At 46.1% G+C, this 17,333-nt stretch overlaps 1 protein-coding gene across 2 annotated transcripts in view; it reads left to right on the forward strand.

The window, feature by feature from the left end:
- RPF2 (ribosome production factor 2 homolog) overlaps nt 1-17,333 on the forward strand; it is a 195,328-nt gene that overhangs the window by 117,886 nt on the left and 60,109 nt on the right. Inside the window, exons 1-4 of one of the 2 annotated variants that reach the window (XM_063917139.1) lie at nt 4,592-4,808; nt 5,064-5,196; nt 6,796-6,833; nt 13,430-13,469. In XM_063917139.1, the coding sequence (XP_063773209.1) occupies nt 4,786-4,808; nt 5,064-5,196; nt 6,796-6,833; nt 13,430-13,469 (234 nt within the window). In that variant the 5' untranslated portion in view covers nt 4,592-4,785. Of the gene's footprint in view, nt 1-4,591; nt 4,809-5,063; nt 5,197-6,795; nt 6,834-13,429; nt 13,470-17,333 lie in introns of those variants that run through there. The other variant, XM_063917140.1, reaches the window with a different exon arrangement.

The raw sequence follows: 17,333 nt of genomic DNA on the forward strand, positions 1-17,333 counted from the left end.
GTACCACACATGAGACTTATATACAAGCTACAAGAATCAGGGCTAGGAAGCACAATATGCACTTGGGTCAAAAACTGGTTAGATAATAGGAAGCAGCGCGTTGTGGTTAATGGATATTTTTCAACTTGGACTGAAGTGCTAAGTGGTGTGCCGCAAGGCTCAGTATTAGGACCGCTATTGTTCAATATTTTCATTAACGACCTAACAGAAGGTCTAGAGAGCATGGTGTCAATTTTTGCAGATGATACCAAATTGTGTAAGGCTATAAATACAGAGGAGGATGCCGAGTCTCTTCAGAACGACTTAGTTAAATTAGAAGCATGGGCAGCCAAATGGAGAATGCGCTTCAACACAGACAAGTGTAAGGTAATGCACTGTGGTAACAAGAACAAAAATTACACCTACCTACTAAATGGGGTAAAACTAGGGGATTCTGTACTGGAAAAGGACTTAGGTGTCCTCATAGATAGCAAGCTAAGCAGTAGTACCCAAAGTAGGACTGCAGCAAAGAAGGCTAATAAGATATTAGCATGCATAAAACGGGGTATTGATGCTAGGGACGAGAGTATTATACTCCCATTATATAAATCACTAGTGAGGCCACACCTTGAATACTGTGTACAGTTCTGGGCACCGTACTACAAAAAGGATATCCTGGAGCTTGAAAAGGTACAAAGGAGGGCGACCAAACTAATTAAGGGCATGGAGACGATGGAATACAAGGAAAGGCTTGAAAGACTAGGCATGTTTACATTGGAAAAGCGGAGACTAAGAGGGGATATGATCAACATCTACAAATATATAAGGGGACAATACTCAGAGCTTGCGCGGGACCTGTTTTTGGTTAGATCAACACAGAGGACTCGTGGACACTCGCTCAGGTTAGAGGAGAGGAGATTCCGCACAATACGGCGTAAAGGCTTTTTCACGGTAAGGACAATACGTGTTTGGAATTCCCTGCCCGAGGGAGTTGTAATGGCGGAATCTGTCAACACCTTTAAGAATGGGTTAGATAAATTCCTATTGGATAAGGATATCCAGGGGTATGGTGCATAGTCATGCATTATAGTTACTATTTAGTCAAATCATCATGCAGAGGACACCACAAATAGGTTGAACTCGATGGACAATTGTCTTTTTTCAACCTCAGATACTATGTTACTATGTTACTATGAAACATGGCTGCTGTGAGAGGGGGCGGGGCTTGTGGGTCTCACCGGTTCCGTGCGAAGGTCCACTGTTGGGCCGTCCTCTTTGATGCTGACACCCTCAGCGCTCTCTACCTCCGCCCAGCAGGACTACTCAAAGCTCATGAGTGCCGCCCCCATGACGCTTCTGGACACGTTGAAAGGGATATCCACACCCTTCTGCCGGCACACGATCTCTAGATCGTCCTTAGACATTCTGCTGAAGTCTGCCATCTTGTGCGTTCTCCTGTGCTGCAATTACTCCTCTCCTGAGTAACTTGGCTTCTCCAATCGGGTGACCGAAAAGCCGCCTGGGATTATCCCCCCACTATCCCACCAATTTCTGTGACCGTATGGTCCCGTACGAGAGCCCTCATCACTTTGCGTCCCATCCCCAGTCACAGAATGGAGTTTTAGGTTGCACGGGACCTGGCCACATAGGTGATTCCTGCTCACCATCAGTAACCGCCTGTTACTAACTTCACCCACTGCGCTGTGGGCAGGTACTACGCTGCCACCACCAAACTCCTACCCTGCTGTGGCATCTTGAACTACTGTTCTGCTCTGTATGCGTCGACACACTGTCTTACCGCATCTGTGTGGTCTTGACGAATCCCCACTAGTCGCATGACTAGGCCTCTAGCCGGTAGCTGGCTGGAGGCGGAGCTTGGAGACGCTGGGTACACCCTGGACAGCCGGAAACAGAGCTAGGCTTCGCCTAGCCCTGCAGGTCACAATATGAAGCAGTCGTCTTTAGGCAGAAGATCTTTATTTGACCAATAACAGTCTTCAAAAAGACTCCGCAATACAGCAAGATGTTACAGCAGAGTGAAAATGGTATAATACACTCTGGAGGCTCACAGGCCTCCTCTTTTTATACAGAAAACCACAATGCATCTCAGGGGGTAGTTTATCCACCACCCCTCAAAGCCCCCTCCCCCCCACCCCCACCCGAGTCCTTTCCATCCAAACAGGATATCTTATAGATAAATAAATTATACAAAGTTTGGTGTCATTTAAACTCCATTCCTTACCCCCTGGTAATTTACACTTCAAATGATACATATATCACATAGCTTCAAAATACGGTTTGTATTTGATTTCCCAAACAAATGTTCCTCATCCTTCCTGCATATACCATTCAGGATTCGCATATCAATCAAACCAGCTACATAAATAAATACAGGTTCCAAATCCATACCAATTCAAACCACTTTACATATTCACACTCCCAGCATTTACCTGCTAGGCACTGTCCAACATCAAAACGGTTTTGTCATTCACCCGATCTGCTAGTAGAGGGAAATTAGCACCTCATTTCCTAGTCACAGAAGGTAGGGGAGTCTTATTCAGTCAGATATAGTAACTGCATTTTTTCCTTTAAAATATGTGACCACATCTTAAATATAAATACATTTAAACACTACATATGACATGTTAAAACACATCATTAAACATATTTTTAAATAATCCGCGCATGGCGCAGTAAGCACATTTAACCGTGGCGCCGAGCGCCTATTGCCCTCAAAATGGCGTTGGGTACTTAAGGGTTAACCCCTTACGTGCCGTGGCTGCCATTAACCATGTGACCGATGGGTCCTCCGGCTACAGGCATATAGTAAGAACTTTGGTGGTTATGGAGTTACCCAATTCTCAAGGAATTGGTAAATGAAAACCATTGTCCAAGCAAAACCTGCATACCATACATTGGATAATGGTGGAGCAAAATATATACATACCTGATCAGTGGCAAACGCAGGATTTCTAGAGGGGGGGTTCCAAATGCAGTCCACAATCTCCCACTTTTTGGAACATTGGAGCGGGAATCTGGGGGAGTGGTAGAAGAACCTAGTAATGACCCTGGATATTACTGTAAACATTGGATACTGTATGGAATACAGTACAGGTTGAGTAATCCATATCCACATATTCTGACATATGGAATATTCCGAAATACGGCATTTTTTGAGTGAGAGTGAGATAGTGAAACCTTTGTTTTCTGATGGCTCAATGTACACAAATTTTAATACACAAAGCTGTTAAAAATATTGGCTAAAATTACCTTCAGGCTGTGTGTATAAGGTGTATATGAAACATAAATGCATTTTGTGCTTAGACTTGGGTCCCATCGCCATGATATCTCATTATGGTATGCAATTATTCCAAAATACTGAAAAATCCAATATCTAAAATACTTCCAAGCATTTTGATTATGGGATACTCAACCTGTATTAATATTTAACACTATAGATTAAGCCTGAAAATCCTGTGGCTCTCCAGTTGTTGTAAAATTACAAGTCCTATCAGGCCCTGCCACAGTTTTGCTATAAGTGAATGCTAAAACTGTGCCAGAGCATGCTGGGATATGTAGTTTCACAACAGCTGGAGAGCCACAGGTTAGTCAGACCTGCTATAGTCTATATCAGGGGTGGCCAACCAGTCAGAGACAAAGAGCCAAAAAAAGTGTGTTAGGCACGTCAAAGAGCCGACATCGAGCAGAAGGCGCACATTCAAAAATGGGGTGTGGCCTTGTGCCTTCTAGGCCACGCCCCTGGTATAAAATACATTATAAAAGCCACTTCCACATAAAATAATTGTAAAAGCCAGATCCACATAAAATATATAAAAAAATCCAGATTCACATAATACACTTCAGCTCCCCATGTGTCACTTCAACCAGCACCCTCTTGTCACTTCAGCTTCCTCCAGTTCATGCCATTGCAGCAGCCCCTTATGTGTCCTCTGTTTGCTGCTGGGTGTATCATCTCTAGCATCTGGCTCCCTCAGTTCTAAGTCCCCGTAATGCTGCTGCATGTTTTTCTGGAGAGCAGTGGTTACCGGATCTGTTGTGGTCATGTGACTTTGTGTGTTAGGAGCCACATTTGAAGAAAGAAAGAGCCGCATGTGGCTCAAGAGCCACAGGTTGGCCACCGCTGGTCTATATTATAGACTGTATCAAATGTTTAAATGATATAAATAAGTGGTTAGGTAAAGGTTAAACATACCTTAATAAATAAAGACAAATAATAGAACCAGTGCTGAACAAAATGGTGAAATTCAAACTAATAAAGCTGGAAAGATGGGGCTGCTTCCCAAACCCACATTTTGAAGGGGGGGGGGGGTTCTCTGTTGGGTGGCCCTGGGATTTATTGGTTGCAAAAAAACAGGTTATGTATCTCGTAATATATATTTTAATTAAAAAAAACAGTCTCGCATGTTGTAAAAATTGTTGAGAGAAGAAAGGAAATGTACCGTTATCTAAACTGGTTAAATCCCACTCCCGTCCCAATTCGCTATCCTATCGGCAGGGGGCAAAAAGAGCATTTGAATGTGACATAGCAGGCGCCCCTCCCCACCACATACACACCCATACAATACTAGGTACACATCAGCTGGAATACATATTCCATCAGATTCACCACAAGCAGCGCTGCCGCCGGGAGACGTCCCTGGCCTCTCTAACATCTCCATGCTACAGAAACTCTATGGTTCCGCACAGCTGATGACGTGCTGATGGGCGCATGATAATGGCGTCATTACCCGGCTCCGGAAGAGGGGACACTGCTACTGTGCGACACGTGTGTTGGGGAGCTGTGCGATGGCGGAATTAGACCGAGTAGTGTGAGTTGTGGGTACTTGGAGACGGTATACATCGGGGCACCATCGGTGACATCAGCGCTGCGATTTCTGCTCACCCAGCTGCTTTATTTCTTTACCTTCTTTAATGTAAAGTCCTTAGCACGAAGGCAACATAGACACAACCATCCCCGTATGCGCGCCTGTTAGGCTGCCAGATAACCCTGTACTGCTTTGTAAGGGCCGGCGGAGTGCGGCGTGATGGATGCTTTCGTAACGCACTGATTTATTCTTCTGTAGGAAACCAAAGACAAGGAGAGCAAAGAGATTTTTGGAGGACAGGCAGCCAAAGCTAAATGAGAATGACAAAAATTCTATGCTTATTAAAGGAGGTAATGCTAACAACACTGTGTCCCAGGCCCTGAAAGATCTGGTAGGTAAACAATGTTTTTCTCCTGTATGAAAGTCATGTGGGTTTATTTTTATAGGATACTTTTTCAGCTGCTTCATCCATCTTTCATACCTCCCAATTGTCCCTCATTCAGTGTGATAGTCCTGTTTTCCTAGGACTGTTCTGCTTTCCCACTCGCGGCTGCAGTGTCCCGGCCCTGGGATGGGTGGTAGTTGGGAGGGAGCACACACCAGTAGCGACACACGGTTTCTATTCATGACTCCACATGTGCAAGTGGATGTCATTTTCTGCAAGTATTGTTGCACAGTTATGTTATTACGGTAGGCATTTGGATGTGCCTATTAAATCTGCTTCTCTAGAGTCAAAACTCTGAAGAAAAAATAGATCTTTTTTGAATATTGATATGACTTATGGTATTATGAGGGGAAGAGGGTAAAAGCCGGAAACATAGTAAATGCATTGGAAAAGACGGAAATCATAGTAAAGTGCATTTAAAAAAAAGAAAAAATAAAATACAGAAATCATAGTAAATGTATTTAAAAGCTGAAAATCATGTAAAATGTATTAGAAAAGACGAAATCATAGTAAAGTGCATTAAAAAAACAGAAATCATAGTAAATGTATTGAAAAAGCTGGAAATCATGTAAAATGTATTGGAAAAGCCAGAAATCATAGTAAATGTATTGAAAAAGCCGGAAATCATAGTAAAGTGCATTTAAACCCCCCCCCCCCCCCCCCCCCAGATATCATAGTAAATGTATTGAAAAAGCCGGACATTATAGTAAAGCGCATTTTTAAAAAAACGGAAACCATGTAAAGTGTATTACAAAAGGCGAAAATCATAGTAAATACATTGAAAAAGCTATAACCATCTACTGCAATCTGTAAATGAAGGACTATTAGCAGTACCTAGAATCTCCTGTAATTCATCTGGGGGTCAAGCTTTTATCCATGTGGCTCCAACTCGATGGAACTCTCTACCACGTACAGTTCGAGAGGCCCCAACTCTAGTATCCTTCAAAACTGAACTCAAGACTTTCCTATTTACTCAGCATATCCATAATTGTCCCTTTAATATCTCAATGCTCTAATGCTGGGATGTACTAAAGGAAAAATGTGGAATAACCCGCGTTTGTCGGAATTCCAACCAGCGCCATTTCACCGGCTGTTGGGATTCCAGCATTGTTCTAAACACCGGAATCCTGACAGCCGGGATATTGGGTATGGGTCGTTGGGTCGACTGTTTAAGGTCGACATGCATTAGGTCGACAGGGACAATAGATCGACATGGGTTTTTGGGCTTTTTTTGGTGTCTTTTTCTTTGTAGAGGGATGGGGAACCCCAATTAATGCACCGTGTCCCTTCGTATGGCTCGCTTACCAGCCATGCTTCGGGCAGGTTACCGTCAAGTATGAAAGTCCATTTTTTTTTTTTAACTCATTTTAACCATGTCGACCTAACAACCGTAACCTCGGGATATTAACTGCAACCCATTATGAGGGATGCATTGATTATAAAGACATTGTGATAATACATTTTTAAAGCTTACGTGCATACAATAGCCTGATTTAGCATTGAATATTTCATATTTTAACTGCCTTTATTTTATTTATTTTTTAGTATGCTTTGAAAAAGCCATTCAGTGTGCTGTATAAAAAGTAAGTAACACTTTGTACAGTAGGTGCATTTTAACATCCATTATGAAACACCTTTTATTTATAAAAAATAAAATAAAAATTGAAGTATGAGTGGAAAACTTTCATTCACAGGCTTGAGATGCAGTATATACCACATTTCCCATTTCATAGGTGACAGCAGGATTTTTATTGCTTCAAAATGAAAAATAAGTTAGAAAAAGGGCACATTCAGAACGTGTAAGAAGGTCCTGTTATACCCCTTTCACGCATGCTGCCAGGAATTTGCCAGATCTCGCCCTGATCCTTGTAAATTGCAGGGTCAGGGACACGGGACGTTTTCTTTCGCACGCAGCAAAATCCCAGCTTGTTGCGTATTCGCATGCAATAGCCTGGGATTTTGTGTAGTGTGAAAGGAGTATTTGAGTTACACATGACGTGTTTTTTGGGAGCTTATTGGTACTAAACATCTTTATTTTTTTCTCTTGCATCCTAGAGGATGCTGGGGATTCCAAAAGGACCATGGGGTATAGACGGGATCCGCAGGAGCTTGGGCACACTAAAAAGACTTTGACTGGGTGTGAACCGGCTCCTCCCTCTATGCCCCTCCCCCAGACCTCAGTTAGACTTTGTGCCCAGGAGTGACTGGACACACACTAGGGGAGCTCTTCTGAGATTTTCTAGAAAGACTTTTGTTAGGTTTTTTATTTTCAGGCAGACCTGCTGGCTACAGGCTCCCTGCATCGAGGGACTGAGGGGAGAGAAGTCAGACCTACTTCTGCTTAGTTAAGGGCTCTGCTTCTTAGGCTACTGGACACCATTAGCTCCACAGGGTTCGATCACTTGGTTCGCCTAGCTGCTTGTTCCCGGAGCCGCGCCGTCTACCCCCCCTCACAGAAGACAGAAGCCGGGTAAGTATTAGAAGAACAGAAGACTTCAGTAACGGAGGTACAGCGCAGCGGTAGCGCTGCGCTCCATGCTCCCACACACACCACCAACGGCACTTGCAGGGCGCTGGGGGGGGGGGGCGCCCTGGGTAGCAGTTACTGAGGTTTTTTGGAACTGGTGAAGCCATATTTGGTGCCCGGGCACCGTGTATAAGACGCCCACCAGTATAAAGAATTTAAATTTAAGCGGGTCTTAAGCGCGCCGGCAAGGGGCGGGGCTTAGCCGCACAGCTCACCAGCGCCATTTTCTTCTCTTCACAGCCGCTGCAGAGAACGCTGGCCCGGACCTCCAGGATCCTCGCAAGTAGAAGGGAGCAAATCGGGGGGGGGGGGGGCACAAATATTATTGGTGCTTTTATTATTATTATTATTATACAGCGCTGCTGACATATATTGTGGTGTAGTATATGGGCGCTGGAGTGTGAGCTGGCATACTCCCTCTGTGTTTCTCTCTCCGTGCTTCCCTGTAGGCTGTCCCCTTTATTTGGCCAGTGTGTGTGTTGGGTGTCAGTACTTTGTGTCGGCTTGTCTGAGGCTGAGTGTTCCTCCCCGGAGGAAGTTACTGGGGGCGCAGAAGAGGAGCTGGAAATGTCTCTGTCGGCACAGCCGACTGCTGATTGGGTTGCTATGTTGAGTACGCTTAATGCTAATGTGGCTTTGTTGTCTAAGAGGCTTGATAAATCTGATTCTCGGACACAAACATGGAGAAAATCCATGGAGGATGCTTTGGCTCAGGTGCAGACCCCTCAGGGTCACAAAAACGTTTGTTTGCCCAGATGGTAGATACAGATGCCGACATGGACTCTGATTCCGATGTCGATTTTAATGAGGCTACTTTACACCAAAGGGTAGTTAAGAGTATTCAGTACATGATTATGGCTATTAAAGATGTTTTATGTATCTCTGATGAACCGGCTGTTCAGGAAACAAGGATTTGCCTTTTTAAAGGGAAAAAACCTGAGGTGAAGTTTCCCCCCTCTCGTGAAATGAATGCTCTTTGTGAAAAAGCTTGGGAGTCGCCGGACAAGAGGTGGCAGATTCCCAAGAGAATTTTTATAGCGTATCTTTTCCCCTCTGATGACAGGGGAAAACGGGAGTCGTCTCCGAATGTCGACAAGGCTCTATCCCGTTTGTCCAAGTAGGTGGCGCTTCCGTCCCCTGACACGGCTGCTCTCAAGGATCCGGCGGATCGCAAGCTGGAGACGTCTTTGAAGGCCATTTTCGTTAATACTGGTGCATTGCTCAGACCTGCTGTGGCGTCGGTATGGGTGAGTAGTGCTATTGCTAAATGGGCTGATAATTTAGCTTCTGATATGGATACCCTTGATAAAGATAATATTCTTTTGACTCTTGGTTATATCAAGGACGCTGCAGATTACCTAAAGGATGCGGCGAGGGATGTTGGCCTCTTGGGATCAAGAGCCAATGCCATGGCGGTCTCGGCCAGGAGAGCACTGTGGATCCATCAATGGAATACTGATGCCGACTCCAAGAAAAATATGGAAGCTCTCCTCTTCAAAGGTAGTGTCTTGTTTGGTGACGGCCTGGCTGACCTGGTGTCTACCGCTACTGCAGGTAAGTCATCTTTTCTTCCTTATGTTCCCACACAACAGAAAAAGGCACCCCATCAACAGATGCAGTCCTTTCGGCCTAATAAATACAAACGAGGTAAAGGCTCGTCCTTCCTCGCTTCAAAGGGTAGAGGAAGGGGAAAGAAGTTGCCTGCAGGATCAGGCACCCAGGACCAAAAGTCCTCCCCCGCCTCTACCAAGTCCACCGCATGACGCTGGGGCTCCCCTGCGGGAGTCCGTGCCGGTGGGGGTCCGTCTCCGGATCTTCAGTCAGGTCTGGTTTCAATCAGCCCTGGATCTTTGGGTCTTAGACATAGTGTCCCAAGGGTACAAGCTGGAGTTTCAGGAGATGCCCCCCTGCCGCTTTTTCGTATCGGCCTTGCCAGTTTCTCTTCCAGAAAGAGAAGTAGTAAATGCTGCGATACAAAAGTTGTGTCAACAGAGGGTCATTGTTCCCCTTCCCAACGGGGGGGAGGGTTCTATTCGAGCCTCTTTGTCGTACCGAAGCCGGACAGTTCGGTCAGACCGATTCTGAACCTAAAATCCCTCAATCCATACTTGAAAACTTTCAAGTTCAAGATGGAATTCTTCGAGCTGTGATCTCCAGACTAGAAGGGGGGGGTTTTATGGCGTCAGTCGACATAAAGGATGCCTACTTAGGCGTCCCGATTTATCCTCCGCATCAGGCCTTCCTGAGATTTGCGATGCAGGATTGTCATTACCAATTTCAGACGTTGCCGTTTGGGCTTTCCACGGCCCCGAGGGTTTTCACCAAGGTTATGGCAGAAATGATGGTACTCCACAAGCGAGGGGTCACAATTATCCCGTACTTGGACTATCTCCTGATAAAGGCGAGGTCAAAGGAACAATTGTTGAAGAATGTGGTACTCTCCCTGACAGTTCTGCAACATCACGGTTGGATTTTAAATTTGCCAAAGTCTCAGTTAATTCCGACGACCCGGCTGCCCTTCCTGGGCATGATCCTAGACACGAAGCTTCAGAGTGTTTTTTCCGGAGGACAAGGCTCTAGAACAGGCATTCCCAACCGCGGTCCTCAAGGCACACCAACAGTGCAGGTTTTAGTGATATCCAGGCTTCAGCACAGATGGTTATATCAAAATAACTGAGGTGCTAATTAAGTCACCTGTGTTCAAGCCTGGATATCACTAAAACCAGGACTGTTAGTGTGCCTTGAGGACCGCGGTTGGGAAACACTGCTCTAGAAATACAGACCATGGTCAAGGAGCTTTTGAGTGTCGATTAATCAATGCACTCGAGTGCTAGGGAAGATGGTGGCGGCTTACGAGGCCATTCCGTTTGGCAGGTTTCATGCCAGGGTGTTTCAGTGGGACCTGCTGGACAAATGGTCCGGGTCTCACCTACACATGCACAGGAAAATAAGTATCTTTTAGGGCCAGGATCTCTCTCCTGTGGTGGCTGCAAAGCTCTCACCTCCTAGAGGGACGCTGTTTCGGAATTCAGGACTGGGTCCTGCTCACCACAGATGCAAGTCTCCGAGGCTGGGGCAGATTTTCTCAGCAGACACGATCTCCATCCAGGAGAGTGGGCTCTTCATCATCAAGAGATATTTGCAGAAGTGACAAGGCGTTGGGGAACTCCTCTGATGGACATGATGGCATCTCGCCTCAACAAGAAACTTCCGAAGTATTGTTCCAGGTCAAGAGACCCCCAAGCCTGTGCAGTGGACGCCCTGGTAACTCCGTGGGTGTTTCAGTCGGTGTATGTTTTCCCTCCACTTCCTCTCATTCCAAAGGTGTTGAGGATCATAAGGCGAACAAGGGTTCGGGCAATGCTCGTTGCTCCAGATTGGCCACGGAGGGCCTGGTACCCGGATCTTCAGGAATTACTAGTGGAAGATCCCTGGCCGCTTCCTCTAAGAGAAGACCTCTTACTGCAGGGGCCCTGCCTATTTCCGGACTTACCGCGGCTGCGATTGACGGCGTGGAAGTTGAACGCCAGATTTTAGCTCAGAAGGGTATTCCCGGGGAGGTCATTCCCACTCTCCTTAAGGCTAGGAAGGAGGTCACGGCGAAACATTATCACCGTATTTGGAGAAAATGTGTCATGGTGTGAAACCAAAGCAGCTCCTGCGGAGGAGTTTCACTTGGGTCGTTTCCTCCATTTTTTCCAGGCAGGCGTGGATGCAGGCCTGAAGTTGGGTTCCATCAAAGTGCAGATTTCGGCCTTATCTATTTTCTTTCAAAAGGAATTGGCCGTCCTTCCTGAGGTTCAGACTTTCGTGAAGGGAGTGCTGCATATCCATCCTCCATTTGTCCCACCAGTGGCGCCGTGGGATCTTGAAGTGGTGTTGCAGTTTCTTATGTCTCACTGGTTTGAGCCGTTGAGTTAAGGTTTCTCACTTGGAAAGTGGTCATGCTTTTGGCTCTGGCGTCTGCCAGACGAGTGTCCGAATTGGCGGCCTTGTCTCACAAGAGCCCATATTTGATTTTTCATTCGGATAGAGCAGAATTGAGGACTCGTCAACAATTTCTGCCGAAGGTGGTCTCTTCGTTTCACATAAACCAACCTATTGTGGTGCCTGTGGCTACGGATGCTGCGGCGGTCCCAAAGTCTCTTGATGTTGTAAGAGCTTTGAAAATTTATGTCGCCAAAACGGCTCTTACTAGGAAGACAGAGGCTCTATTTGTCCTATATGCTTCCAACAAGATTGGAAATCCTGCTTCTAAGCAAATTATTACACGCTGGATTTGTAATACGATCCAGCAAGCTCATTCTTCGGCTGGGCTACCGTTGCCGAAGTCTGTAAAGGCCCATTCTACCAGGAAGGTGGGCTCATCTTGGGCGGCTGCCCGAGGGGTCTCGGCACTTCAACTTTGCCGAGCAGCTACGTGGTCGGGTTCAAACACTTTTGCTAAATTTTACAAGTTTGATACCCTGGTTGATGAGGACCTCATGTTTGCTCAATCGGTGCTGCAGAGTCGTCCGCACTCTCCCGCCCGTTCTGGAGCTTTGGTATAGACCCCATGGTCATTTGGGAGTCCCCAGCATCCTCTAGGACGTAAGAGAAAATAGGATTTTAATACCTACCGGTAAATTCTTTTCTCCTAGTCCGTAGAGGATGCTGGGCGTTCATCCCAGTGCGGACTGTTCCTTGCAGTTGAGTTGATGCACAAACCATGTGTAACCGAATTTAACCAGTATCTGTTATGTTCAGCTTGTTGCTGTGGTTAGTTCATACTGTTATCTGGTTTCCTGCTACTCCAGTTGCACGGTATGTTGTGGTGTGGGCTGGTATGTTTCTCGCCCTTTTGGAGTCCCCAGCATCCTCTACGGACTAGGAGAAAAGGATTTACCGGCAGGTATTAAAATCCTATTTTTTTTTGTGCTTGCACTTACAGGTCACTTACTTTCTTCCTGTTAATCTTCCACAAATGATGTTATTTCTGTGCACTCTTCAAAAACAGTGCTGTAAAAAAAAATCATTAACACCTGTTGTGGGTAAAATATATGTAGTAATTGTCAGATTCTGCTACAAAACACGCCTGCTGTGCATATGACTGCAGTCTGTGATCAACCGTATAATACTCGGGAACTTTCCATGTAATGCTTTCCACTAGTTTAAAAAAAAAAAATGCTTTTCAAATGAATGTAAAACACGCGGGCAAACATACATTCTGTGTCATCAGCATTTGTTATATATAATCAACTAGTCATACCGTACCATCATGCCTTCATGATGGTTCTTTCATGCTAAACTAGTCTGATTAGTTTTCATTAATTCCAGACTGGGTCTTTATAACTCTGTGGATGTAATATTTTAGCACTGTCACATCATAGCTTATTATTTGCAATGAGAAAAATACTAGGAGGAAAAGTAAATGAGTAAATACCTGGCTTGAGGATAATGAAATATGATTAATATTGTGTTGTTTCCTAGTTACCACAGAAAATATTGTTTCACTGAAATGCATATTACACATATACAGCATCTATAGCTGAGCAAACCGCAGTAAAGGTATATAGGATACTGGTGAGCAAATGGGAAGCTTCTTTTTCTGCTGTGAATAGTCTCTTATGTACAAGTTCCATAATCTGATCATTTTTCTGTGTATTTATTCAGGAAAAATATGACGCGGCCTTTTGAAGATCAGACTTCACTGGTTAGTATAAAATCTGGTGTTTATTTATATCCCTGGTTTCTGGTGTCAGTGTGGTGCACATCTACTGAGCTACAATTTGTGCCATCTTTAACAAACTATGATAGAGTTCTATACTTGATAGGGTTTTTTAGTAAGTGGTGGCATCAGTAATATAATGCTTAATTGCTCTCCTGTCTCCGTCACATGCTGTGGGAGCAGAAGCACATGACCACACGACTTGTGCCCTCTGCTTAGGTAGCGTCTAGATTCTCTTCGTGCAGAGGACCTTTCCCATAAACCCCTGGGTCCATGTCACAATCTATTTGGAATAGAAAAGTGTGGCGAGCAGAGCGGAACGAGACACCGAGCCCGATGCGAAGCGAGCCCGCGAGGGTCCAATGCTGCATAGAAAAAAAAAATACCCCAAACGAACGGAGAACGAAGAAAACATTTAGGAGCTGTAAGGGCTGAAGATGTCTCCTGCCCACTCGTTTTGTCACGTCCAGGTCCTTTGCACGAAGGCAACATAGACACAACCCCTCTGCTTACGACTCCCAAGAGCTGTTATGGATAAAAACGTGGAGACGAGGATGCCTAATCCTCTGTTGTGGCTGCATACACAATTGGGGAGAGGGGGTGGCCGGGTTGGTCAGAAAGAGTGGAACAATTGGGAAAAGAAGGAAAATTCTCAAGTCCTGTCCTCCTTCTCTAATTGCGCACAGCACATGTTACAATGTAGCTGTCTACTTCCTGCCACTGTCGCTCAGCTTCTGTGCAATGCTGCCTTAACTGAATGGCATTCCAGAGGAGGGACCGTAAATCACACCACTGCTGCAACTTCATGTTGCACTGCTTATTTCCCCAGACTAGCACTGATCCTAGAGACTGGGTTTCCCTTCCCTAAGAAGAGAGGAAGTATTGATCTAAGTTGGCCTTGTGCTGAACTTTTGTGTGTTAAATATTCCTAAGTATTATACCAGCTTCAGCAACCGAAGACACTTATTACTAATACTATTATTACTATTATGATGATGCTTAGGAGCTCACACCATCCCAACGCTCTCTTCATCACCCTTCTCCAAATAAATCTCTCCTCCACGCTACAGCAACTCTCAATGTCATGGACATCTCTCCTCTTAACTGTCCATCTCTTTGTTTCTCTAACGTCCTAGTTGATGCTGGGGACTCCGAAAGGACCATGGGGAATAGCGGCTCCGCAGGAGACTGGGCACAAAGTAAAAGCTTTAGGACTAGCTGGTGTGCACTGGCTCCTCCCCCTATGACCCTCATCCAAGCCTCAGTTAAGATTTTGTGCCCGAACGAGAAGGGTGCAATCTAGGTGGCTCTCCTGAGCTGCTTAGAGTAAAAGTTTAAATAGGTTTTTTTATTTTCAGTGAGACCTGCTGGCAACAGGCTCACTGCATCGAGGGACTAAGGGGAGAAGAAGCGAACTCACCTGCGTGCAGAGTGGATTGGGCTTCTTAGGCTACTGGACATTAGCTCCAGAGGGACGATCACAGGCCCAGACATGGATGGGTCCCGGAGCCGCGCCGCCGGCCCCCTTACAGAGCCAGAAGAGTGAAGAGGTCCGGAAAATCGGCGGCAGAAGACGTCCTGTCTTCAATAAGGTAGCGCACAGCACCGCAGCTGTGCGCCATTGCTCTCAGCACACTTCACACTCCGGTCACTGAGGGTGCAGGGCGCTGGGGGGGGCGCCCCGGGACGCAATGAAAATACCTTAAATGGCTAAAAATACATCACATATAGCTCCTGGGCTATATGGATGTATTTAACCCCTGCCAGTTTTCCACAAAAAAGCGGGAGAAAGGCCGCCGAAAAAGGGGCGGAGCCTATCTCCTCCGCACACAAGCGCCATTTTTTCCTCACAGCTCCGTTGGAGGAAGGCTCCCTGACTCTCCCCTGCAGTCCTGCACTACAGAAACAGGGTAAAACAAGAGAAGGGGGGGCACTAAATTGGCATATTAATATATACAGCAGCTATATTAGGGAAAAACACTTATATAAGGTTATCCCTGTATATATATAGCGCTCTGGTGTGTGCTGGCAAACTCTCCCTCGGTCTCCCCAAATCCCCAAAGGGCTAGTGGGGTCCTGTCCTCTATCAGAGCATTCCCTGTGTGTGTGCTGTGTCGGTACGCTGTGTCGACATGTATGAGGAGGAAAATGGTGTGGAGGCGGAGCAATTGCCTGTGTTAGTGATGTCACCCCCTAGGGAGTCGACACCTGACTGGATGGTCTTATGGAAAGAATTACGTGATAGTGTCGGCACTTTACAAAAGACTGTTGACGACATGAGACAGCCGGCAAATCAGTTAATACCTGTACAGGCGTCTCAAACACCGTCAGGAGCTATAAAACGCCCGTTACCTCAGGTCGATACACACACTGACACGGACACTGACTCCAGTGTCGACGGTGAGGAAACAAACGTATTTTCCAGTAGAGCCACACGTTACATGATCACGGCAATGAAGGAGGTTTTGAACATTTCTGATACTACAAGTACCACAAAAAAGGGTATTATGTGGGGTGTGAAAAAACTACCCGTAGTTTTTCCTGAATCAGATGAATTAAATGAGGTGTGTGATGAAGCGTGGGTTTCCCCCGATAAAAAACTGCTAATTTCTAAAAAATTATTGGCATTATACCCTTTACCGCCAGAGGTTAGGGCGCGTTGGGAAACACCCCCTAGCGTAGATAAGGCGCTCACACGCTTATCAAAACAAGTGGCGTTACCGTCTCCTGATACGGCCGCCCTCAAGGAACCAGCTGATAGGAAGCTGGAAAATATCCTTAAAAGTATATACACACATACTGGTATTATACTGCGACCAGCAATCGCCTCAGCCTGGATGTGCAGTGCTGGGGTGGCTTGGTCGGATTCCCTGACTGAAAATATTGATACCCTGGACAGGGACAATATATTATTGACTATAGAGCATTTAAAGGATGCATTTCTATATATGCGAGATGCACAGAGGGATATTTGCACTCTGGCATCAAGAGTAAGTGCGCTGTCCATTTCTGCCAGAAGAGGATTATGGACGCGACAGTGGTCAGGGGATGCGGATTCCAAACGGCATATGGAAGTATTGCCGTATAAAGGGGAGGAGTTATTTGGGGTCGGTCTATCGGACCTGGTGGCCACGGCAACGGCTGGAAAATCCACCTTTTTACCCCAAGTCACCTCGCAGCAGAAAAAGATACCGTCTTTTCAGGCTCAGTCCTTTCGTCCCCATAAGGGCAAGCGGGCAAAAGGCCACTCATATCTGCCCCGGGGCAGAGGAAGGGGAAAAAGACTGCAGCAAACAGCCTCTTCCCACGAACAGAAGCCCTCCCCCGCTTCTGCCAAGTCCTCAGCATGACGCTGGGGCCTTACAAGCGGACTCAGGCACGGTGGGGGCCCGTCTCAAGAATTTCAGCGCGCAGTGGGCTCACTCGCAAGTGGACCCCTGGATCCTGCAGGTAGTATCTCAGGGGTACAAATTGGAATTCGAGACGTCTCCCCCTCGCCGGTTCCTGAAGTCTGCTTTACCAACGTCTCCCCCCGACAGGGAGGCGGTATTGGAAGCCATTCACAAGCTGTATTCCCAGCAGGTGATGATCAAGGTACCCCTCCTACAACAGGGAAAGGGGTATTATTCCACGCTGTTTGTGGTACCGAAGCCGGACGGCTCGGTGAGACCCATTTTAAATCTAAAATCCTTGAACACTTACATAAAAAGGTTCAAGTTCAAGATGGAGTCACTCAGAGCAGTGATAGCGAACCTGGAAGAAGGGGACTATATGGTGTCTCTGGACATCAAGGATACTTACCTCCATGTCCCAATTTGCCCTTCTCACCAAGGGTACCTCAGGTTTGTG

Source organism: Pseudophryne corroboree, chromosome 4, assembly GCF_028390025.1.
Source record: "Pseudophryne corroboree isolate aPseCor3 chromosome 4, aPseCor3.hap2, whole genome shotgun sequence".
Lineage (NCBI taxonomy): Eukaryota > Metazoa > Chordata > Amphibia > Anura > Myobatrachidae > Pseudophryne > Pseudophryne corroboree.